The following is a 26,478-nucleotide window of genomic DNA, read 5'->3' as shown; positions in this document are numbered from 1 at the left end:
GCAAAAAAGTTAGATTGAGGATGGATGAATAGTTTCCACAATTCATTTTCATCTTGAGATAGATTCCCATATTGCGACTAATAGAGTATTTTTTTTGGTACTGCTGATATAGTTTGTTCAAGAGTCGAGATCAATAGTAGTTTATATACTTTTTTTCTCCTCTAATTCACTGAGGTGTCTTTTAGAGATAAAATTATAAAGAAATATCGATCTCCAAAACAGATAATACCTCAAATATGACGATTGACTCTAACGATGTCATCTCTCGAACTTAAGGTCGGAATAACCACCTTACATTCGTAAGTTAACTTCCAATACAATACTATTGATTGAGTCGAGACTAATAGTAATTTATATATTTTTGTTATTTATTGAGGTGTCTTTTAAAGATAAAATTGTGACGAAATATCAATCTCTAATACAGATAATATCTCGAATACGATGATTGACTCTAACATCAAAGGTTTACATTCATAAGTTAACTTCCAATAACCCATATGAAAAGCCCATAAATAGAGGGCACCCTTGTAATTTTATATAATTTGATGTTTGTTGAGTATTGGATGAATAAGATGAAGGACAAAGGTGAAGGTGCCAAGTCATGTCTTTCTCCAATTCTTGCAACCTTGTCCCCTACCCTTGCTTTTGAGGGCAATACAATTGACCTTAACAGTTACAATACATAGATGTGTGATGGGTGATGGGTATGGGCAAGTGAACACTATAAGAGCCAGAGGAATCTCCATCACACACACACATCATCACTCATGCATCACACACACACACTCTGTGGCCCACATTCAGGATCAGGCCCTTCCTCACTAACATTAAAATCTTAGCTCAATGGGCTCTTATCCCCACCATACACCAGGCCCAATTGCTCTTGTCAGGATATGTCTCCCTCTTCTCTCTCTTCCATCCATCTATAATTATTTAATTACAATCACTTTTTAATCATTATATTAAATATAAGTATCAGTTGTGGCTACTTTTACTTTGATCTTATATGTGTATTGAGAAAAGTTTATTGGGAGAGTTGATAGATAAGATAACATAAGTACACATATATACGGTTGGTTGTAGGGTCATAATCAGAGCACTAAAAGAACCAGTTGTTACTACTGAGTGGGAAGAGGTAACCCTACTTCTTCTATCAACAATTCATAACAATAAATTTAAATTGTCATCTTTTTAACTTTTTCAACCCTTTGGACCACATCTTACTCATTGCTCATCTGTAACATATAACTACCTATTCACTACCTACTACTACTCATATACCTACATTTCACAATATTCTAAAATATAAATTAAAACTATAACCATAAACAAATCCTTCCTTTTCTTCAATAAAAATTAAATAAATTAAAATAAACACTTCAGGTATTGTTGGAGATCTCACATCGACAAAAGATGAGAACAGTTCGTCGTATATAAGTGAGTACAAACCTCATTTCATGAGTCGGTTTTATAGGATTGAGTTAACCTTAAAGTTCATTTCGTAATATGATATCAGAGCTATTTCGAGTCTATCCTAATAAAATACTTGTTGGTCTTATCAAATCACCCGCTATCAGACCGTTATCACACCATCCATAATATGTTATTCTTGAGACACACAAATTTTACCATTATTTTATACCTCGCTTTGCTTAGTGAGAGAGATATGAAGATAGAAGAAGTTGCATGGCATGCAGTCGTAAACTTGTTGGATGAATTCTGGTGGACCTACACTATACCTTCGTTTTCGAGCAAGAACATCACACATCAGTGATAGTGCTATTGTGTGCCCTTTCAGCATTACACAGCTAGAATTTGTTATTTTTTTGTTTATTTCAAAGCAAATTATGTGCATATAGTTGGCATTTTGATTGGCATAAATGAGTAGTTATTTGCATGCTTTGTACCATCTAACCATTACGTTCAAATATGTTGCTAAACTCAGTAATTTCTCACATACCTATTTCCAACTGTTCAAATAAAGATAAACTGTAAACTCTTTAGTAGTATCAATGCAACCAACACCAACACACGGTTATAGGTGATAAATAGTTGTATTTCTTAACAATGTGATGAATGATTTATCTCATACTCTGGATTAATATTAGGAGATTTTTAACTTTAAATGGATTTCAATACTTTTTATCATTTTATAAAGGTTGAGTTTATGTTCATCACAATCTTTAAAATTTCTCTTTCTTTTAACCAGAAGTCTTAAGTGTGTTCCATATTCAAATATGTCATGAGCTCTGATAAAAAAAACTAGGTTATAACTAGAGTAATTGCAGCCACATATTTTGATTTTGTTGTAGATATAATTACTTGTTTGGGTGAGACGTAGCTAATTGTGTATATAACTTCTTTCAGTCGTAATTATCATGTTTAATCCATAAAGTGAATGCATACTATTAACTGAACAAAACATTTTATTTATCATCGTAACATAAATACTAAGAATTCAATATTGGTATACATAATTCAGTCTCTTCTTTTCTTTTATTATGTTATTTTTATTCAGAAATTTTTTAAAATTTAATGTCACTGACCTAAAAACATAATGATATCAAATAAAACGATGTAATATTACTCTTTTTTTTAAAGAAAAACCGTTTAACACGCTAAGGTATACGATTAAGAATTTTTATAACTGCTTTAATCTATAGATAAATAATATAATATTCTAAGTAGACAAGTTGTTATTGTTATTGTTAAGATTAATAATATTAATAATCTTTTATGCAAATAATATTATTATATGTATTTTTAATTATTTGTGAATGTGCCCTCCAATTGTTTTCTTAGAATATCCATGTTGTGATAAAAAAATAATTCTTTTTGGAAAAACTTCTCTCCAAGATTTTTTAAGAAAAAAAATTAAATTAATTTTTTTATAAATTAAAATTTCGTATAATTTTTCTAAAAAATTGTTTTTAATTTCTATATAATGTAATCTTAATTAAAATGTTTTTTTATATATATTTCTCTCTCTTAAAATTTCCTATAAAAAAGTTCCTCACAATTAAATTTAAAATATTAAACATCAATTTTTATTGATTTAACATATATACATTACTTAGTATTTTTTGGAAAATATTCTTCGAGCACAGTATGATTCACTAGTGTATGCTTAATTGCTTTATCATTTTCTTTAGGATATTTTACTCAGATTTAGATGGAATTCTCTATTATAACTTTTTTTTATATACAATTTTTATTATTTTATTTGTATTGTTTTATTTTTAGATATTTTAGTTATTTTCTATTTTTTAAGTATTTACTAAATACGTAATTATTTTTATAATTAATTGAAATTTTTTATTTATTTTATTTTTAATATTAATATCTTATGGAACAGTTATAAATTTTAAATTTCATGGAGAGTAGTTTGTCAAATATAGAAGAAAACAGTTTATTAACACGTGAAATAGTTTTTTTTTTCATATCTTCATCTTTTTCTAAAAATGATAGTTTCTATCTCTTCTTATCATTTGATTTAATTGTTATATTTCTTATCATTTGGTTTGGTTATTATCCTTTTTATCATTTATTTTTTTATTTTATTTTTTAAAATATGTACCGGTACGGGGCGAGATCGGGACCCACCTGACTGCCCGATGCCCAGTCAACCTGACCGAGACCAGGAGAACCTGGCCGAGACCTTAGAAGACTTGGCCGAGGGGCCGAGACCTTAGAAGACTTGGCCGAGAGGCCGAGAGACTGAGGCCTTAGAAGACTTGGCCGAGAGGCTGAGACCTCAGAAGACTTGGCCGACAGGCCGAGAGGCTGAGACCTCAGAAGACTTGGCCGAGAGGCCGAGAGGCTGAGGCCTTAAAAGACTTGGCCGAGAGGGCGAGAGGCTGAGACCTTAGAAGACTTGGCCGAGGGGCCGAGAGGCCGAGACCTTGGGAGACTTGTGCCGAGAGGCTGAGACCTTAGAAGACTTGGCCGAGAGGCCAAGAGGCCGAGACCTTGGGAGACTTGTGCCTAGAGGCCGAGACCTTAGAAGACTTAACTAAGACGACCGAGACCACAAGGATTTGGCCGATGGCCGACCCGCATCAAGGGAACTTGGCCGATGGCCGAACCCTATCACAATTAACGCTCAAACCGAGATCAGTGAAGCTAATCCATCATCAAGAATTAGGTAATGCAACCCTAAGCGGTATCCACCTCGATAAACGGGCCCAACAAGGTAGGCCCATTAGAATAATATAAATACTGCGCATCCCAAGGAGTAAGGTATGTCATTTATTACTGTTCACCTACCTGAGAGCTGACCACCCGCTTTACTGACTTGAGCGTCGGAGTGCCTTCGCAGGTACCCCCACCATCCGGTGTTCACCCGACGACCGAGTGCCGAGTGTCGAGTGCCGAAGGACAAGCAGGAGGACGAGAAGAATCTCAGTTCATCACCCAGTCACCTGCCCGACCGAAGGAAGGAGAAGAAGACTTCAATAGTTCTCTAGGTCTCATCTCCCTAGCAGGAACAAAATATAAATATAATAATAATAAAAATAAAGAATGCGAATACACTTAGTTTTTTCATTAGTATAATAGACTTTTCATCTTGTCTTTATTAGAATTCTTTATGAATAAGTATAGTCTACCTATGTATCATTTTTTTTATAACATATGAGTTTTGGTTTAATCCTCATATTTTTGTTTTTTTTTCTTTTTTAAATAATATTTTTTTCATGTGATGGCAAAATAATTGTTGTTAAGTGTTAGCCTAGCTGACATCTTAAGTTGCACGGTGATACCTAACATGAAAGCTTTTACTTTTAAAAAAAAAATACACTTCATTGCAAAAAGTTCATACAAGTTGATGAAATATTAATTTTAAATTCTTATATATATATGTATATATCATGGCACAAACTCCTCTTACCTTGAGACAGCTATATTGCATTAGAAACCCTAACCTTATCTGTTTTCCATTTGGTCCAAACAACCTTAACACGCCTTAATAATGTTCCCTGTTTGCCAGCTGCATAATAAAAGTACCTTATTATTAAATTATTACCCACATTAAATTCCTCAAATACCATTTCGTTGACCTTTACATACATAGAAAAAAAAATACATTTTCTTTTCATAAAATTTAAAAAACTCCTCAATCAATCTAATCTTTCAAACCAGGCATTATGCAGCACTTTGAAAGCTATATAATTTCTCATCTTAATATTTAATTGTAAATCAGATCACACTGATTGGTTCAAAACTGAACTTCTCAAGTAATTATAGTTCAAATAAATTACAAAAATGGCTTGAAAAAAAATCATAAAATCAATAAAAACTAGTCTAAATTGGGTTAATTTGTAAATAATTAACAATAAATTATTTTAACCTTTTCTCAAGAAAATAAAATCAATTTTTTTATTTTATATATAAAACTGTTATTATTAATAAACAGTAAGGAATGTCATTAAAGTTTAAATTTTTAAGTAGGATAAATTATTTCATTTAAACTTGTATATATGTTTTAAATGTTAAGAATCAATAAACTGTTTATTGATGCTTTATTTTAGTTTTTAACATTGTAAAATAGTGACATTATGCTTTAATATTATTTTATATATTAGTTAATTATTGTAATAATTTTATTGATAATGATTCGATCCCAACTCAACTATGCTGAATCGAAGTATTCAATCTTTAACTAGTGTCATCGGTTCTAAAATAATTTAACTGTTAGTATCGTATTTTTGGGTAAATTATACTGTTAATTATTCCTGAGATTTTGTGAAATTATGCAAGCATCTCCTGTATTTTTTTTATCCTTCTACTTCTACTTCCCTTCCTTAATTTTTTTTTAAAATCATTACACAAATATATATTTTTTGGATTGCACCAACCTCAAATCTATGGAAGAATATTGTATCTGTTAAAAATGAAAGATATTACTATAATGTTTTTATCAGTAAAAATAAATAAATAAATATGATCCAATTCTTATATAGAATGAAAATTCTAATCTTTAGAAAAAAACTAAAGACTCCTATCAGCGATTAATACATAAGCAAACATCCAACTAACAACTAGAAAAATACTAAAAGGATGATTAATGTATTCTATTCTTTATTATTCTTTTTTTTTTTAACTAATATTTGATTTAGAATTTATAAGAAATGTGAGTGAGGAGAAAAGCATATTGAAAAGTTGTGTTGATTTGTGGTGGTGGTGATGGATCTTGAAGGCAATTAGGTGTTAGATGTGGTATTAAAGTAGGGCATGTTCCCTAGTATGGTGTGGTTTGAGGATGAAGCATGAGAAAGTTGGAGGGCATTTAAAATGTTGGCACTAAGATTGGAGAAGGAGCAAGTCCTAAAAGGATAAGAGGGACACACAGAATATTCACAATGGGAGAGACTATGCTACCCATTCACTTCACAACTCTAGAGTTACATGTCACCAATTTAGGGAAGGTGACATTTTCAGGAAGTTTCCAAACTCTAAACCCATTAAATAGTTTTGTGTTGGTTTGTTGGGAGATAATCACAAATTTTGAAGGCAACAAAAGAATTACAAATTCTATCAAATAAGTTTTCTTTCTTTTATGATTTAGAATTTAGGATTTTAATAAATAAATTTGAGTTTGATGAATTAATATTTTTTGTTTTTAGTGTTTTTTAAAAAAAATTAACTATAAGATCAAAGTGAAATAGTTGAATCCACCTCAACTATATTTTCTTATAAAAAAAAGTTAATTTGATTTTTAAGTTCTAGACTAAAAATATAGACAAAGAGAAATCATTAAATGAAGACGGTAAACTTGTTTAAAAAAACCAAGAAGTCCTCCTAATTCTGGAGTAAAAGTCAATAAGATAACATCCAAAACATGAGAAAAAATAATGGTAATGACATGCATATGCAAGAATATCATAATTCTATTACTACTGTTAAATGCAAATGAGAATTAATTTTATTATATTTTTTGGATTTAATTATTTATTTTTATTGTCTTTATGCGAGTTACAAAATGTTCTCTTGATTTATCTTTTTGTCTTTTTTTTCATGAATTTGATCTAGTTCGATGCTTTTGTTTTTTTTTTTTTTATTTCATGTTCCTTTCATAAAAAGTTATTTTAAAAAAACAATGTATCATATTTGAATTTTACTTAAAATGATAAAAAAAAATTAATTTCACTAATAAAAGTGTATAGATCCGTTATTCCATCTTAGTCTATACTTTCAAATTTATCGAATTTAATTATTGCAGTTGTGTTCAATACTCGAAAGAAAGGACAACTTTATCATTTATAGTAATGCATGGCTCGATCATGATTATTTTTCATTATAGATATCTATTATCTTACTTTAAAACATTTAAATAATAGTTGTAACAACCGCCATTCGAGATTTCTATTATTAAATATTTTTACAAATTTAATGTATTATCAAATTAGTCTTCAACGACTTGAAATTCTATATTTTTTTTATAAAAAATGTAATAATAAAAGACTGAATAGTTAATAAATTTTAAAGAAATATAGCTTCGATGAATATAATCTTTAATTTTAATAAATTAATTCACCTAATAGATTTTTTGGGAAAAAATATAATGACTCGTCAAACTTTTGAGATTAAAAAGATGTATTTTTTTTTTATTAGAAAGCTCGTGAATCAATTAGTGTTGCATTTTTTTTCAACGTAAAATTAAAGGCTTTGAATTTCAGTCATATATTTTACTAAATAAGTAAGAAATTTATGGTGACAATAATTTTATTATATATTTTTTAATAAATAGTCTTCTTAATATTAAGAGATCGAATATATTTTATCAAGTATATTCTATTTGCAGTCTTTTTTTTGTCCGTCCGTTAAGTTCAAAAAATTCGAAAGGTGGATATACATACAAAGACACTCTAACGTTCAAGTTAACTCAGATGTTGATGTGTCTATTTAGGTTTAGAACTAGAATAATCATCACCTTTTGTCATGAAATCTACCTCTATTTATATTTTTTTATTGAATTTTTTGTTATGTGTGAATTAGCACAGACCCAATAATCTTTTAATCATGCTTTATTATTCTTAATCTATTTTTTACTTTAATTAATCTTGTCGGTAACTCGATCGATTGGTTTTCAGTGGGATAACACTGTTTAACATTTCAGTGATAATATGTTGTAATTTAATTTTTATTCTTAATATTGTATGAAATACTGTGTATATAAATTATTAAATAAATATATCTTTTAGTATAATACAATTTAATTTTTTACTTTATTTTAAAATTTTAGGCTTAAATACAAATTTGATGCTATATTTTACTCAATTCATAATTTTGATTAATCTAATAGAGGGATATTTGGTTTTGCTGTTTTAGAAAATGTGTGGTTTTAGTTCAATCTTCTAATTTATCTACATTTATTTCTTTCATTCAACTAATTAATATTTTTTTGTGACACTTTGAATGGATGTGTTAGGTGTAGAATTCAAATAAAAATAAAACACATGTGACATTAAGAATTTGACTAAATTTACATGGGAGTGCAAGTGTGCAAGTGGTTTGATTTGAGTTTAATTTAATCTAATTTCAACCTTATCAAATTTAATTGATTTGATTTATTGTCTTTTTTTTAGCAATCCAACTCAGTCATAAATGAATTGAGTTAAATTTAGTCTTCAGGTTAAATAATTTTAAGAAAATTCATTTATTAATGTCTGAAAATAAGTATTTCTAATGTTATTAGTGATACTGTAACAACAATATTAATAAGTAATATTCACATAGCATCTTTTTATTATATATTTATTATGTTGAGCAGTGTTGAAATGAATTTGTTGATTTGAAAGTTAAACATTTAGAAAAGGATTTTTGTTTAAAGAAATAAATGTTATAAAAAAATAAATCATAATAGTAAAATATAATTTTTGTTTAATTCTACTTTTGCTCACAATAATTATTAATATGCAATTTTGATCTAAGTGGAAAGACCATACAATTTTAATAATAAAACACTAAATTAACTTCAACATTAAAATCCAATAAACTCAAATCCTATCCTAAACATGATTTTTCTAATAAAAAATAAATCTAAAATGTCTAGACCTGATGTCATACCTATTAAAATATTACAAAACCTCTCACTAAAGCCATGTTTAATCTTATTAATTCTTGCAAGACAGCACTTGCACAACCTTTTTTTTTTTACACATGCACACATTACCAAACTAAACTTTAAGATTTGATGACTCCATACATCTTTATTAGTTATAAATAAATAAAAATTAAAAATAAAATATACTTTGATTATAATTTTTAAAATTATAATGAAGTTTCATTGTATTTTCTTTCTTTTATAAAATGTGTGTAAATTGTATTTTTTTTATTTAGATCTATAAAACTAGAGGATGTGAATATTATAAAATAAGGAAACAATGAGCATTTAGAAGTTCATGAATAACAATAAAGAAGATAAGACATGACAAGTAAAATGAGAAATGTGATGAGAGTATGGGAAACATGGACCTTATGGTCCTCATCTAATTATAGGTTTTTGAATTTTAAAATTTAAAATGGATAAATTCTTGAGAGTATTCTCTTACAATGAGATTAATAAACTTTCTATATAGATTTATCTATAGAGATTTATTTTAGTTTCTAAAAGTAAAGTAATGATTATTTCTTGAATTTATAATGAAAATAAAGTTATCTCGTCCATCTTCATTTGTTTTTAATCTTCTTTGTAATTTTTTTTTTTTATAATTCAATTAGATTAAATTCGTGTTTAGTGACAAACTTTATTAAATGTATCTTCACATCTTAAAATAAAATAATAAATTTAAATAAAGTTTTTATACGGAAAATTTTTTTATACCTAAAGTTTTATCAAGTATCCAAAAATTGTTACTAGAGTTCATAACTTAAAAATAATGTATTTTTATTTTTAGTACTCATCTTACAACTTTTCAAATCTTGGTAAAAACATTTGACACCTATCGTGTAGTTTAGGCTAAACTTTTCTCAAGTCGCTAAGATTTATGATTTTTATTAGAAATCAATGGTGAGATGAATCCCTTATCAATCAATATGAGCAACCTTAAAATATACAAGAAACACTTTATGCAATATAAAAGTGAAGAAAACTTTTGGGTTTAACTAACCAAAATCCGAAGTTTGTCCAACAAAACCACATTGATATCCAAATCAACATGACCAACTGAGTATATTGATCTATAATCGATAACAACCACATAATGTTAAGACTAAAGTTATCGTTACAAAGCATATCATTATATCATATATAAGATAATTTCACATCACTAACAACAAAAAACAATTGATTAAACACACCAAACAAGCAACATAAGTACAAGTTACATCGACTGAAACAATGATTGTAAATGTTATTCTTCACAAATTAGTAATCTTATAGCAAAACATCATGTATTATACAAATTACAACAAATAAAATGACGACAGTAAATTACATTAAACTATAATAGAAATGTTATTATTTATTGATTAGAATTCTTACACCCGTTCACAACTATTTTTATGTGCGAACCCAATGTCTAATAATTTTTTCTCACATTCTTACATGTTTTTGTCCTTTATTGATTTGCCAATAAAATATCATGATCGTAATAATGATTTTAATGGTCCAAATTGTTTCAAAATCTTCTTATAAATAAATGTTTATTGACATTTTGTTATGAACATTAAACCATTTGCATTCTTCTACATGTAAACTGTTATTGTCACAAAATCTAATAAATTTCATTGAAGAAATCTTATTTTTATAGTCCTAATGATTTTGGTACCACTCTTACTCTTAAGTGTTATTCACTAAGACAATTAATTATTGATAATCTATCTCTATCAGAATATTCCTTTGAAGTTGTTTATTTGAAAGTAAAAAAATTATGTATTTTACAGTTGTTTAAATATATTTATAAATGTAATTTAACTTTATTATCTTTAAAACGTTCCCGATTAATAATTTATTAAATTAGTAAGCATATTAGTTTAATTTTCATTTACTTTCACAAAAAACATTATTTTATTTATATAAGTTAAATATAAAATTTAAGATTATTAAATTTCAAATTTATGTAAGGGAGCATAAATTAAATTTCAACTGAATATTAAATTTATTAATAATAAGAAATTTAAGTTAATAATAAATGTAATATAAAAATATGTTTTAAATTAATATCAATTAATTTACTAACTTAATAAATTTTTATATAAAATTAAATTTGTGACTAATTTTTAAATTAATATTTTTGATTTTATATAACATAATTTTAAATTAATAATATATTTATTAATAGTAAACACAATTAAATTTTATTTAAATTATAAATATTATTTTAAAATACTAATAAATTTGTTAATATATTTTAATAAATTTTTCAAAATCATTTTTCACAAAAGAGAGAGTAGAAATCTAGGTTTGAATTTAGCTTAGAGAAACTAAATTCCAACCTATTTTTGACAACGCCATCCATCCACATATAAGAGAAATTAAGTAAAAAAAGTAAAAATAACTAGTAACTAAATTAGAGAGTATTTTAAAAATTAATTTTTTTTTTCTAAATTAATTTCTATTATTTTTATATAAATTTTTAACTACCAATTATTTAGATTTTAATTCTGATAACAAAAATTTTGATTGCTAATTAGATACCAACCGTAATAAAAAGTAGTTTAGAAACTAAAATTTTATTTAATCTCTAAAATATCTATAATTTATTTATTATAATAACTAATTATTTTTTATTTTTAAAATTAATTTATATTTCATAATATTTTTTAGTGGAATTGGCCTAACATTAGTTATTTAAATACTATTTGTTACTTATTATTTCAGTCACATGCACGAGAAGTGTGTGTGAGAAGAAAATCTACGATACCTAAGTTAGTTTATATATATAAATTTGTGACAAGAAATATCAGAATATGTTTAACATATGTTATAACATAGAAAGAAAGTTACTAGTATTAGTAAGCAAATTGTTTAATACAATACATAATATTATAATATAAAAAAATAAGCATTTAATTATAGTAAAATAAATAATAAAATTATTCATGATAATAAGATCAAATACTTTTCTAATTCAAAACATATATAATAAAATTACATAATCTGTTAAAACCAAACTATAAAACTTGTTGTGATTTGGTTCAATTTTTTTAACCCAAAATCAAATCAAACTAAACCACTAATACCCATATTTAAAACCATTATAATAAAAATTAAATATAATAAATGATAGTATTTAATGATTAAATACAAACACTATATTTATTAAATAAGAGCCCTTTTAACATTATAAACCTAAATAAGGATTTATTGCTTTTTGAAACATTAATAACATTATATTTAATGTAAAAAAATATTTGAGTGGGAAGAAAGTCAATTTTATATATATATATATATATATATATATATATTAATTAGTACATACATTAATATTGTTTAATACAATAAATACATTATCCCTGTAATACTAATGATAGTGTTAATAGTATGTTTTATTCAATAAATATAATAATTAATTTTTCGTTTCAATATATAAATGTACAACTTTACTTTTTAATCTTCACCCTTTCATATACTATTTTTAATCTCTTTTAGTTCCTGACTTACTGTAATAAAAAAATAAAAAATTAAAAGAGTATATGTATTGAGAAATAAAATTAACTAAAAAATTATATGTATACATATTAATTTTTTTTAAGTATATATAGACTAAAAAGTACATCTAGGCAACTATGAGATTAAGTAACTAAATTTAATTTTCTCTTAATAAAAACCTATTTAATATTATTGTGTAATTAAACTTAAAAAAACATATTTAAAGGTAAGTATGTTGAGATTGAGTAATTGAACTTATTCTTAATTTTTTTTTTATAAATTTGAATATGCTTAGTTGAATAATTAAACTTAGGCTTAATCCTGTTGAGTTCTGGCATTTGATTTTGTCACAAATTTAACTGTTATTATTGTATATTATTGTCATTATTTATGTGTTTCTATATAAAATAAAATAAAAACCTAATTAAGTTTGAAGTTTTCATAAATTTAAATATTTTTAATTAAATTTTTATTAACTAATTTTGTTATATTAAGTATGCAAAAAAATTTATATTTTTAATTAAGTATTTGTTATTAATTAATATAATTTTGAATTTTACAATTTCAAGTAAAACATAATGAATTTGAACAATTACAAAATTTAAAATTACGAAAAAATAATTATTTTTATCAAATATCACTATTTCGTATTTTCACATAATTTTAATTTATAAAATAAATTCTGTATTTTTATTAAGATAATTATAATTATAGATTTTTATTTTGTTATTGTACAAGTTCATTGTTCTGTTTGATATTACAAATTAATCTTCCAATTGACATAAAAAGTTTAATTTAAAAATTTTAGATACTAATAAAACAATTTTTAAATATAAACTCAATTTAAAATACTTAAATTTTTTAAAAAATTATATAATTTAGTTTTTAATTTTCCATGTAAGGAAAGATGGTACAAAGTAACATACATGTCAAATAAAATTAAATATCAAGAATTCAATTCTTTTTTTTTTTAATATTCAACAATTTTTTGATAAGAAATTAATTAAAACTACCTAAGTTTATGAATCACTTGAAACTAATTAAGCCTTAAACTTAATTCTTTTAAATAAAATATATTTTTTCTATTACATTATTTATATAATTTATACATTTACATTATCCTTTCTTTATTTTAATTTGAAGAAAAGGATGGTTAGTTTGGTTGAAGTTGATCGGGTTGGGAAGTGGAGTGAGACATTTGTGAGTCTGTATAATACGATAGACGAAGAAGTGCGATTCTGAGAACCCCGTATTCAAGATTTCTGTTCCGTTACAACCGTAGGAAAATACCCGTATAACTGTGCGTAGTGGAACGAGGTTGCTTTCGTAATACTTGAAATGGCGCAGAAGCAATCTCCCAGACACAATCAGAGAAACACACACAAGAACTGAGAGAGAAAAGAGAGAAAAAAAAGAAGAGCATTGACCGCCATTAAAAACCACTTCCCTTTATATATCACTCCCAAACACATTCTCTTCATTTTCTCTTCTCTTTTTCTCTTTCTCGCTTTATTCTTTCTCTCCGCTACAAAAAACTCTGCACAACTTCAAAACCAGAAAACTCTGCAGTTCCTGTCCGGTTCGGTGCGGTCCGGTTCGGTTCAATTGGATCATGGAGCAAACCACGCTTGAAGCCATTCAGTTCAACGAGGAAATCCAAGGCATCATAGCTCCGGCGCCGGAAACCGCAAGTTCCTTCACCGCACTGCTGGAGCTCCCGCCGACGCAGGCCGTCGAGCTCCTCCACTCGCCGGACCGAGCCGGGAAGCCACCGCGCCATAATCCGAAACCCTACCCGTTGACCTCATTTGCCTCCGCCTCCGCCGCCAACCTGACCTTCCCGTCAAACGCCGCGCTGATCGAACGCGCCGCCAGGTTCTCCATCTTCGCCGGAGAGAATTCTAACTCGAACTCGAACTCGAACTCGCCGGAGGTTAAGCGAGAGCTGCCGGAGACCGATTCCAACCCGAGTTCGACTCAGGGCGGCGGCTCCGCCTCCGATCCCACCCTGGAGAACAAGGATGAGAAGGGCCTGAAGAGGAAGGAGCGAGAGAAGAAGGTATACCTCGTAATTTTCAATCGTAACCGGAGTTAGGGTTTCTGTTTTTGGTATTTTTGCGAAATTCAATGATTCTGTGAAACGCAGGTTAAGGCGTCGTCGAAGAAGAGCAAGAGCGTAGTCGCTGACGAGAGTTCCGGCGACGGCGAGAAGCTTCCGTATGTTCACGTTCGAGTTCGTCGAGGTCAAGCCACTGATAGCCATAGCTTAGCAGAAAGGGTAAGCTATTTAATTAACCAGTGATTAATTATTTTAATCACAGTTATTTATAAGAAAAAAGGGGAGTGGAATAATGTTATTATGTCAAAAAAGTTAAGTTGAATATATATATTTTTAAATAGTAGTACTTTTTACATTTTCTTTTGTTTAACTGTGTTGTAGGCTAGGAGAGAGAAGATAAATGCTCGAATGAAGCTTTTGCAAGAGCTGGTCCCGGGTTGCAACAAGGTTGGTCCTTTTTCTTCTTTTTTTAGGGTTTAGTTTAACACTTGATTATAGAGTTCATTAACCGCGATTTGTTCAACTTTCATGATTATGCCATGATTATCTGTCTGATTTGTCTCCTAAAAGTGCAATTATGTCCGGGGATTATGGGGTTTTGTAAACTGGTTTGTGTCATTGTCACCTTTTCACCTAAAAAAAGTGTATGCTTTTGTATCAAGAAAAGTGCTCACTCCCACTGGGTGTGTCAACACGGCATTTTCGTAACCTTCTCTCTCTGCTGTTGCTTTTTGAATTGGGTTGTATCGTACTTAACAAGACTGTTTCAAGGTTAACTCCGTCATTCCAATCTTGTTCCTCTGTTTAAGAATTATTTGGATAATTTTTTAGTAAGTATTTATAATACACTAGTACAATGAAGAAGGTCTATATTTCTAACTTTTTTCTACAGCAAGGTTTTCTTATAATTTCAAATTAGTTTATGCAAAATTTAAAATCAATTTTGTTAAATGAAAAAAAATAGTTTCTATCAATTAGCTTTGTATATAACTTACAGAATATTTTCTTTTCTTTTATTGTGTATGTTTACGAAAAATGTTTTGTTGGTAGGCTATGAAAAATCTTAATAACAAAATTTAATATTTTTTAACACATTCTCGTTTCCAAATTTTGTTGAAATTTACTTAAGATTGGAAAATTTAGTGGGACTTATTTTTTACGTCAAAGAGAGTTACTCTTGATTTTTGTAGTTTCTTTTAATAAACTTTAATTAATAGTAAATGATGTTCTAGAAAGATTGTATTTGACTGCGTTGTTAACCCTCTTAAGTGCATATTGAGAAATCTGTGTTTGGTTTCTCATTAAAGAAACTCCCAAATCATGATTTTGGCAAGCAGTAGTTTAGATTATCCACTGAAATTAAAACACATTTGCGAGGAGTTTGTGGCAGGTTCAAGCCTTTTCTCCATCCTTAACCGGTTTTGTTCCACTAACAAGTTTTTGACTCTGGTTTTTGGACGTCAGTGAAAGAATGAACTGTACAAAAAGCGACATCAAGAAAAGAATGTTACATAAAAGTAATATAGCGATTCTTCGTTTTATTTAGCCATAAATTAGTCGTTGTTTTTTTGAAAAGGACAAACAAAAATATGCGTCACGGTTTGTTCAGGACAATTAAGGAAATCCTCCCTCGTCCCTTTCTCCAGCCAGAAGGCTTAGTGAAGAGACAGAAGGGTGGGCGTGTGGGGCGAAAATGGGGGGCATATTTTAGCTGGACTCTGCCTTTAACGATTTGAAGACACATAGGTGGGTGTATTGAAACTAGTGTGCATGGGTCCCCTCAGCCATTGCAATATTAATCCTTCAGACGGTGACGGTTCCATCTTCTCTAGGAGTTTGGTATCCATCAATCGTTTATGGGATGGCTGAAATAGGGTGAAAAAAGAAAGCATTCCTTTTGCAGTGCATCTACCAAACGGATAAACCTAACTGGCTTTGAACTTTGTACATTATCAAAATTATGGCCGCCTAACCTTAATCTAGATACACACCTCAACATTTATCTCTTACACTTTTCAATTGCACCCGTCTGTGTTCAGCTAATAAGAAAAAATTATGCCTGATTGATTTGGAAAAAATATTTTTGTTTTTATGAAAACATAATAACACAAGTATAACCTTATAAGTACGTTGTTTCCTCCTATTAGAAAATTGTACAATGAACAGCAAAAACAACAAAAGTCTTGTTTCGGACAAATCTTTAATTTTATATTTTTAAAATTAAAACAAAATGGTACCTTTGTAATTATTTATGAAGAAATAAAAAATTGTAAAATATTTTCTCAAACCACCATGGACCTATTTATGTTTATTTTAGAGGCCTTAATAGTTGGCCACTGTTCTGAATTTTTAATGCATTTAGATTGTGTTTAATTTATCTAGAAACAGTTAATCTAGTAAGTCAGATATAGCTGAAGCTGACATGATAATGTTTGCTTTACAGATATCAGGAACAGCATTGGTTCTGGATAAAATCATCAACCATGTACAATCTCTACAGCATGAAGTGGAGGTCAGACTTTCATATCATTGACACTCTAGGAAGTTTTGACAAACAATGAGAAAAATAAAGTTATTAGAAGTAATCTGATTCTTAATATTACTGTGGATAGTGCGTACAAACATTTTAAAAAAGTGGCTGGTTTTGCTTTCTCCCCAGTCTTTATCTGATCCTTCAAAATTGACATGTAGCCCAATAAAAAGCTACCGTGAGTTTTTGGAATATGGCAGTCATCAGAACAAATAAAACATTGCTTGCCTATAAGCATTAAAGCATCATGGTTCTATTATTTTGTACTATATGTCATTATAAGCTTCGACCTTCTTTTAAGAACATGGAATTGGAATTCATCTAATTATGGAACTTTTGCCTATCTAATGTGGACTAGAGACTTGAAAATGGATACCCTTAGAATTGTGCATTGCTTGGTTTATGTATATATGCGCAGAAGTTATAAAATGATAAAATTGTTTTTCTGTAATGAGAATTTATCGAAGTAAGTTTGTGCTGAAAGGGAACTGCAATTATGAAGATATCTAAACATTGAGAAGATTTAACAGAATCTTTCTATTGGAATACAATGCTGTAATATGAGGAATTTTCGTCAACATGATGTTGTTCTTATTGATTTACGTTCTCTTTCCAGATATTATCAATGAAACTGGCAGCAGTAAATCCAGTAATTGATTTCAACCTTGACAGCTTATTGGCTACCGAAGTAAGTATAATATTTTTTCCTTTTGTCTTTGCTGGGAGTCATCTGAAGTACATGGGTTATGGGTCCTCTCATTTACACGATAGATCATGTATAAATCCTGTACCATCTTTCTCCTAATGATTATTAGATAGATCCCACCTACTTATTGTCTGCCAAGGGGGAGATATCACATGAGAGAATCCACTCCCTTTGAAAATGATTTTTTTCTGGCTTGATTCTAAAACATTTATCATCACCTTCTGGAGTAGATATCAGTCATAGATTTATTGGAAAATGGGCATTTGTGCAGTATTAAGAAGTCTGATGTAATTTTAGACTATTCTCTCAAACACTTAAATTTCCACATCGATCAGGGATAGATCAAAATTTTACTGCTGGCCTATCAGTTGTGTTTTGCTTTGTTTATATATTTCCCAAAACACTGGAGTGGTGAACTTGAAAATGGGGACAGTGAAAGAGAGGCCTCGTAGTCAGTTACTGTCATTCATTCATTCTGTAGGATGTTCTTGCAGACCAACCATAAAACTGTAGACTCTTAACATGAATTAACGATGTGCACACATAGATTCTAGCCCTTGATCGTCTATCCTATCATAACTAGTATTTATAAATTCTCTGGTTCGTTGGAATTGAAGTCGTCACATCTCCATCCATCAAGGTCTGGGGTTATATAGATTTGAAAATAAGTGTTTTGATGAGTTCAGTTGGATCTGGTATATGCTCTATAGGGTGTTTTATTATTGCATGAAGCAAAGAGTCAGTTCAGCATTTTCAATTGATTTTCAGATTTTATCTTAATTTCCTTCTGCTTATAAATGTTGTCGGTAACTTGTAGGGAGTGTCTCCAATGGACTGTAACTTCCCTCCCACAGTTGCACCCGCCGTCTGGCCAGAAATCCCGCAGAATGCAAACAGACAACAATATCAGCAACCGTGGCAGTTCGATGCATTCCACCACCAGGCCATTTGGGGCAGGGAAGAAGACAACACTAATTTCATGACTCCAGAAAACTCACTCTTGAGTTATGACTCATCGGCAAATTCAGGTACATCAGACTTAAGCTTCTATATCGCACCCTTTTCTCCCAAAAGACCCATTCAACAGAAATTTGCATTTAATTGCATCATGGTTCTTACTTCAATTGGCACTCGGCTTCAGAAATAAACTACAACTAGGATGTTAACCCTTTTATAATAATTAGTACATTATACTAAAAAATTTAAAGAAATATGTAAACAATATTGGTATATTAGCGAAAAATAATTTTTGGTTGAAAAATAATTTTACTACTGTTATTGAAATTCCTGTTGATATCGGTTAAAAAAATAATTCTCTCAATATTAATTGAGAAAATTCTAACTAAACGTTGATTGAAAAGTAGATCTGAGCTACATTTTTGACATAAGTGAAAAAAAAATTAATTGAAAATAATCTCAAGAGACATAAAAAGGAAAATTGTGCTTCACATAAGTAAAACTAGCCATTGATGATACTGAAATAAGTTTGAAAGACAAAAAAGTAAAATTCTTTGTTTGTAAGTCGGCCAATTACCCTCAAATAACATCTTTTACATAACATTTCAAATTTTTTTTTTTTAAATCCTAATATTATAAGAATAGATATTCACATATTTGTTAATGGAAAGGATATAACTTCGAACTCATTTGAATGCTCACGAGTTTAGTTATTGATTTTCAAATTAATTTTCAAATAAGATGTGTTCCAAAAGTAAAAGTGAAATATTTTTTTTTTCTATTTTGAAACAATTTCACTTTTATTTTAATGACAAAAAAGATTTATCAATTTTGTTTTAGTATATAGAAAACATATTTTTCTACTTCGAACACTGATTTTCTCACTACTACCTCCATATGCACCACTGTCATCGCTATTGTAACTTTACCTACTATCATTAGTTTCATCATCATCCACACTTTTTCACTTTTTCATTTTAATCATTATTGACATATTACCATTTTAAACCATTGATGTTACTATTGTTATTATAATTATCATTGTCGTTACTACTACTATAATGGACACCTTCACCATTGTCATTGTGTTACCACTGATATGCTACTAGCCCCTACAAGTAATCTTATTGCAGTAGTCATTATCATTTTGTTATTACCACCACAACAAGACTAACACTTTCATCATTTAACCACAATGGTTGTTGTCACTACATACCTATACTATTGTAGTTTTCGACATCAACACCATACAAACATATTTTTAACCAAATAAGATTTTTTTAAACTGATTTAATATGAATCTATAAACTAAAAATTGAAAGTTTAAAAACTAAAAACCATCCAACGCTAAAAAAAAATTTAAAAGCTGAAGACTGGTTGTAGGTTTTAAAAAAAATTAAACTCAACTAAAAACCATCCAACGCCAAAAATCTTTTTAAAAGCTGAAAACTGGTTGTAGGTTTTAAAAATCTTTAAACTCACAACTAAAAACCATCAAACGAGTCTCAATGATGCCCTTGTGTGGTGTGTGTTTGTCTCTGTAGAGAGAGAATCCTCTCAATTATGATTTCACAACTTGCATTTGGATCTTGAATTGCTTTTAATAGGGGCAAATGAGTTGGGAAACCACACAAGGAACAATTAAGAACTCTATTTCATGGTACGAGGCCTTGATTGAGCACTCTAGTGTCAGGTAAAATAAATAAGAAATTTTATTTCTTCATTCAATGAGTAATTTAAGGGTAACAATTTTCTAACAGAATGCACAACAGGCTTAAAATTATAATGAATGTGCTATTAAAAACAATAGGTTGTTGATTAATTAATAATTTTAGTTAATTATAAAATAAGAAATGTTTTAGAAAATTAAAATTCTAAAGTAATAGAACAGACGTTGGAATAATACTCATGACGACATATTATCATTGTAACTCAGATTTTACATATTATAAATAGATAAATGATAGATGGGAGCTGTCTATATTTTCTAGGGAACATATTGATGGTGTAAAGAATAAATGAATCATAAATAACTCAAACCACGTTAAATTCTCATAAAAATGTTATAAATTGCTCTAAAGGAATTAGTTTGCATATATAACAACAAAGTTGTTATTGAATTTTGATGGCAATCGGCAATTTTATCCTGGCAAGTTACATTTGAATCTGAATTTAACAACTTAAAATTTGTGATACAGTATCTCTGCATTCAAATCAGTTGAAGATGGAGCTCTGAAGGGGTACAGAGGTGGTGGCACCAGTAGCAACTAGTGTATATAACAAATATAGTATTAGCAAATTAGCCGTGATTTGAGCAGCCTCAACATTCAGCAGGTTTTCCTTGTCTTCTATTTTGTCAGAGTCAGTTGGAAACCTGGAATTTATTCAGCCAGCAAGGAAGAAGAATTAAGCTATTTTTATAATATATTAGTATAACTATGTATACTAACTACAGGGGTCATTCAATCCATGAAGTGATTGATTGATTCAGATTGTAAAATCATTGACTGGACTATTAGTGAGCTATCATAGAAGTTTGTTGCTCTGTTCATTGAATGCTACCTAGATGGTTTGCTTCTTTTTCATCATTTTTCTGAACAAAAACTACTCTAATTTTTAATGCCAATCAGTATTTTATTTATTTTGCTTTTTTTTTATATTTTTTTTCATTTCTACCACCAAGAAATAAATATTGTTATCTTGGCGTGCAGTACCACACTAGCAATACCTATCGGTCTTTTTTTTTTAGATTTCAATTAGAAAATTGAGTTGAGTTTAATTGAAGTTGATTAAATAGACGTACTGTAACTTTTAATTTAACTGGAATTTGAGATAAATTTTGCTTCTACGTGGATGTGAAGAAAATTTCTGAAGATGTTGACATAGAAGATGAAGGTTAGTTTGAGATTTCAACTAAAATCCAAACACACTTTTATGCGTTTTACCAGATTGACTTGGCTAACAATGGACTGATGTGAATTTCTGCTGTTCAAATTGGTTCCCGTAGGTTAAAATAAATAGATCATGGTGATGTGCTCTGTATTAACTTATGGATTATTTCTATTTCAGCCGCAAGCTTTTCAGGTGCAAGTAATTACAATTTATTTTTATTGGCCTTTCTCAATGTTAATATTTACTTCTGCATCCAATTAGAGATGATAAATTAAAATTAAGGAGGATGTAGCATAAACTGATCTATTTTTAATTTTCTGGTTTTCCATGTTCTTCTATGATGCTATCCTACTCTAAAAGTGAGACATGAGATAAGAGGAACTAAATCATGTTTCTCCCATGATTCCGTCTCCTTTCCTCGTTCTTGAGCATTAGCCTTCTTCTTCTAGGTTCAGTGCCAGAATTGTGTGGTGTTACGCTGTCTTGTGATCTAAACTATCATGCGGGGAGATGGATCCTTGAAAGATTCTTCCAGCTTCCTATGACCATTTTAGAGTGGTGCACAGTTTTATTAAAGATGACTCTGTTTCAACTATGATACTCTATTCTTAGAAATATACAGATAGAAATGACATTCCTAGGCATTTTAAGAATGTTTAGATAATAACTAAACCTGTTGGCAATCGTTGAGATATTTCCAGAAATAATTAAAAATGTGTATGGTTTTGATTATTTTTTCCCTGGGAATAGGTGTTATAGTAACCAAAGGAAACTTGTTGCAGTCTGGAGTATATGGTCACCCTCATTATGGTGGCAGGGAAGATGATGAGTGGATGGATTCATGAATGATTTTGGCAGCTCATTTTAGACATTTAATCTTTTAAGGTGCAGACTCTGAAGCCTCTGGAGTTTGACAACCTTGCATGCCTGCATATGTCATAGCAGAATTAGGTTCCACACTTAAAGCTATATACACATTTTTTCCATACAGTGCCAAAACAGAGGAAGGATTATGTTTAACATAGCCACCATATCGTTCGCAGCAAAAGCTTATATTATACCCTGAAGCCTCTTTTTATCGTAAAGCCCAAAAGAGTAGCTCAGACTTATGTACCTACCAAAACTATTCAGTCTTGAAATTTCTTACTAAGAAGATAGACGAAGATTGAGACTTATTGAAGAGATTGTAAAGTCTTTGGTGAATGCTCTTTCAAATTTTTACAATTTTTCATGTCTCTACACCGGTATTCATCATCCATAGAATATATTCAAACCAAAATAATGAAAAAGAAGATTCACAAATGAAGATGCAAGCAAAGATTACATCATAGACACAATGTAAAAGGCATTTTGGTTGGTTACCACACCTAAGACAAATAGCATGAGCATTGCTTGATAAATGCTGATGAAATCTAAAGCATTTTGATGACCTCAACGTCCAACTTGCAACAGCAGCTCTAACCAAACTATAACATGGCCTTCTCTGGAACATTCCAATTCCATATAAGCAATACCAAATTTATTAAGGACGTGTTTGGCTACAAACTAAAAATGCTTGAGATGTTAGTTGCCACAGCACCATAACATTGAACTAGCAGCAGCTAGTGTGAGATGTTAGTTGCCACACCAAACAGCAGAAGGACAAATTGCCATTTCCCACTCCATCCTGTAACAATGACTAGCTTCTAATGGATCTTTGTTCAAATAAAACAAACCCAAATTAATAAGGAAATAAATATTGTTATATAGCATTTTTTTTTGTTTACATGAATAATTTCTCTAATCATTGAAAATGAATAGAAGAAGACATTGCATGCATACAACATATCACATGTGATTTGATATAATAGTCTTCTAATGGTTGCAACTTGTATGACAAAATGTTTGCACCAACAATTGTAATATATTTTTTTCCTTATTTTGTGGATGTGTTAAAAAACACCTAGTGTGTGTGTGTTTTTTTTTTTCATTCCATGCTTGCATTGAATGGTTCAATTTGTGAAAAACAGTTGATTGTAATTAGTCATTATGGTAATTGAAACTTTTTTTTTAGCATTTGAAATTGTTGAAAATGAGGCAAAAGAAACATTGATGTGATTATTGCAATTGTTGAGCCCCACAAGATAATCCATAGAGAAACAATTATATTATTAGCATTACAATCTAAAAAAATTGGATGAAAGCACACTGCATCTAATTTTAAAAATTTCAAAAGATCTGAAATGAAGAAACAATTTATTAACATAAGTGCTAATAATATTACAAAAATGAATTCAAAATGTATGATGGAAGTAAGAGGTACGAGGATATGATAATTAATCTCATCAAATGCATGAACACATTAGTACCTTCCAGAGATAAATATCTTATTGAAAGTTAACAAAGATCAAACATATGTCATATTCAAAGGTGTAATGGAAAAAAAAATATGTTTAATGTTAAGAGTTGGTTTCAACATCAATGTTATACATAGTTAAATTAAGCATATGTCATTTGCAAAGTCCGGTAGTTTTTCTGAGGGTGAAGGTGTGCACTGCTTAGTCATAAAAACTGGGTTTTCTGATGATGTTTTGCTGACATCTCTGCTTGACTTTTATGCCAAATGTGGGAGATTGGAAACTTTCAGTTCAACTGTTTAGTGAAATCCATTCTAAAAGTAAGATCACTTGGGGTGCTATGATGTCAGGTTTCATTCAGAATGGCTCTTTTATGGGGGCCATAGTTTTATTCCAACAAATGCAAGCTGAAGAGGCCTTAGCCATAATAGTGAAAATGGTAATTCTACCTGATAGCAGGATCTGGAGGGCTCTTCTGGCAGCTTCCAGAGTTTATGGAAATAAAAAATTCGGAGAATATGCAGCACAAAGACTTTTGGAACTAGAACCAGACAATGCTGGATATTATACTCTGTTGAGTAATATAAAAGCAAGTGTTGGAAGATGGGACGAGGTTGAAAAACTGAGGAGAGTCATGAGTGTAAGAGATCTCAAGAAGAAATTGACGGAGTGGAAGTAACACACAATCACGAATCAACTGCAGAAAATAAACAACACAAGATTTAACGTGGTTCGGTTGCCAACTACAATCTACATCCACACGGGCAACTATTAGGTTTTCATTTCTGTCTTGTTGCACACCAATTACAAGTACAATAATTTCTTTAAATAGAAATTATAAAAGGGACACAATGATTAAGCTCATTCACTAAACATGGTATCTAGTCAGTCCAACTCAATTGGTCATGACTTTATATCTAACAATCTCTCATTTGAAGCCACAGAACAATGTTCACCTGCGCTTCAACTGTGTACAATGATTAACCTCACTAACTAAACATGGTGTCTAGTCAGCCCAATACAATTAGTCTTGACTTCATATTCAACAGAAACCAAGGTGGAGCTGCATTGAGGTAACTGATTCATCCACGGATTTGTTTCTGGTGATAAATCACACCCTTCACACCCTGAAGCAGAGGAGATTTATGAGGCATTGGGTAGATTGAGTATAGTGACACAGGATTTAGGGTGAGATGTTAAAACAGTTGAAAAGGGTGTTTAAACGAACTTTTTGGCTCATAGAAGCTACATTCAAACTATTCCCAGACAAAGCAAAGCTAAGTCTCAGTGGAAAAAAAATTATCTGTCAATTGGCAGAACACTTGGGAAAGGGACAAAAAAGAATCACATGAGGAAGGGAAATGGATATGCAACAAACTAACTGTGGCATTGTATAAATAAGTTTACCATCCATTCATAAGAATTAATTATATTTTCTTTATTCAGTAGTTACTAGCAATATATTGTATTTAAAGATAAGTATGGACCAATAATTTAAGTATGGTAGAGTTTCCCATTGAACAAAAATGATAAAGATAAACAAAGAAAATCCACGTTCATAATGTATTAAAGTTTTGAATTAGAATTAGTGTTTTATTAATCTTATGTGCATTTCTATTATGTTAAATTTGATATATATTATAATAATTCAAAATTATTTATTTCTTTAACCTAAACTATGATCGAAAAGTTGTGAATTTGCATTTAAACTTTGTAATAAATATTGAAAAAAATATCATTTGTTTATTTATGTTTAACTTAAAGTAGTAATATATATTATTATATCATTAAAATAAGGGGGGAATTTTTTGGAGTGTTAAAGTATATTTTTGTGAAAAGAATAATTTAACCAAATAGTTAATTAAAACAATTTTTTTTTCTGTTTTAAACTCAATTGTTTTGGTGCAAGTCTATGAGGCTCAGACACTTCTCTTCTCTTAAATGGCGTGTCGAACACACGTATCGGTGTCGACACTCGTATGACACTTATCGGTGAAAAAATGTTCAATTTAAAAAATATTTGTTGGATTTTTTAAAATTTTTGCACGATTCTAACACAATTTTAAAAGGTATAAATATAATAATTTTCTAAAAACTCAAATTTATTGTATAAATTTTTATTATGATTATAAAAATAAGAAACAAATTCTTTTAAACCAGTCATGAAAAATATTTTTCTGCTCCCAAAAAAATCTGAAACATACTTTTGTACATGAATATGAATATTTATTTTCAATTTATATAATTCAAAATTATATAATATATAGATTCGTGTTCCCGTATCCTACATTTTAAAAATTATACGTATCTTTTTGTTCGTATCAATGTCTGTATCCGTATATTTGAGTGTCTGTATCCGTATATTTGCTAGGTAGTGTTTTTTTTCCTAAGAGATTCATGATTACA

The 26,478-nt window shown here is 29.4% G+C and overlaps 1 protein-coding gene across 2 annotated transcripts; it reads left to right on the top strand.

Moving 5' to 3' along the window:
* Nucleotides 1–13,652: 13,652 nt before the first annotated feature.
* Nucleotides 13,653–21,485, top strand: LOC137830602 (transcription factor bHLH48-like). 2 transcript variants are annotated; one of them, XM_068638048.1, is made up of 8 exons: nucleotides 13,653–14,651; nucleotides 14,739–14,870; nucleotides 15,033–15,098; nucleotides 17,095–17,163; nucleotides 17,798–17,869; nucleotides 18,705–18,915; nucleotides 20,452–20,537; nucleotides 21,043–21,485. In XM_068638048.1, the coding sequence occupies exons 1-7, from the start codon at nucleotides 14,205–14,207 to the stop codon at nucleotides 20,487–20,489; spliced, it is 1,035 nt and encodes a 344-aa protein (XP_068494149.1). In that variant the 5' UTR covers nucleotides 13,653–14,204; the 3' UTR covers nucleotides 20,490–20,537; nucleotides 21,043–21,485. The 2 variants fall into 2 exon arrangements, with proteins under 2 accessions (XP_068494149.1, XP_068494148.1); XM_068638047.1 differs by lacking the exon at nucleotides 20,452–20,537.
* Nucleotides 21,486–26,478: the final 4,993 nt, after the last annotated feature.

The sequence above is a fragment of the Phaseolus vulgaris genome, chromosome 7 (genome assembly GCF_000499845.2).
Source record: "Phaseolus vulgaris cultivar G19833 chromosome 7, P. vulgaris v2.0, whole genome shotgun sequence".
NCBI lineage: Eukaryota > Viridiplantae > Streptophyta > Magnoliopsida > Fabales > Fabaceae > Phaseolus > Phaseolus vulgaris.
This window is presented reverse-complemented; position numbering and strand designations above follow the sequence as displayed.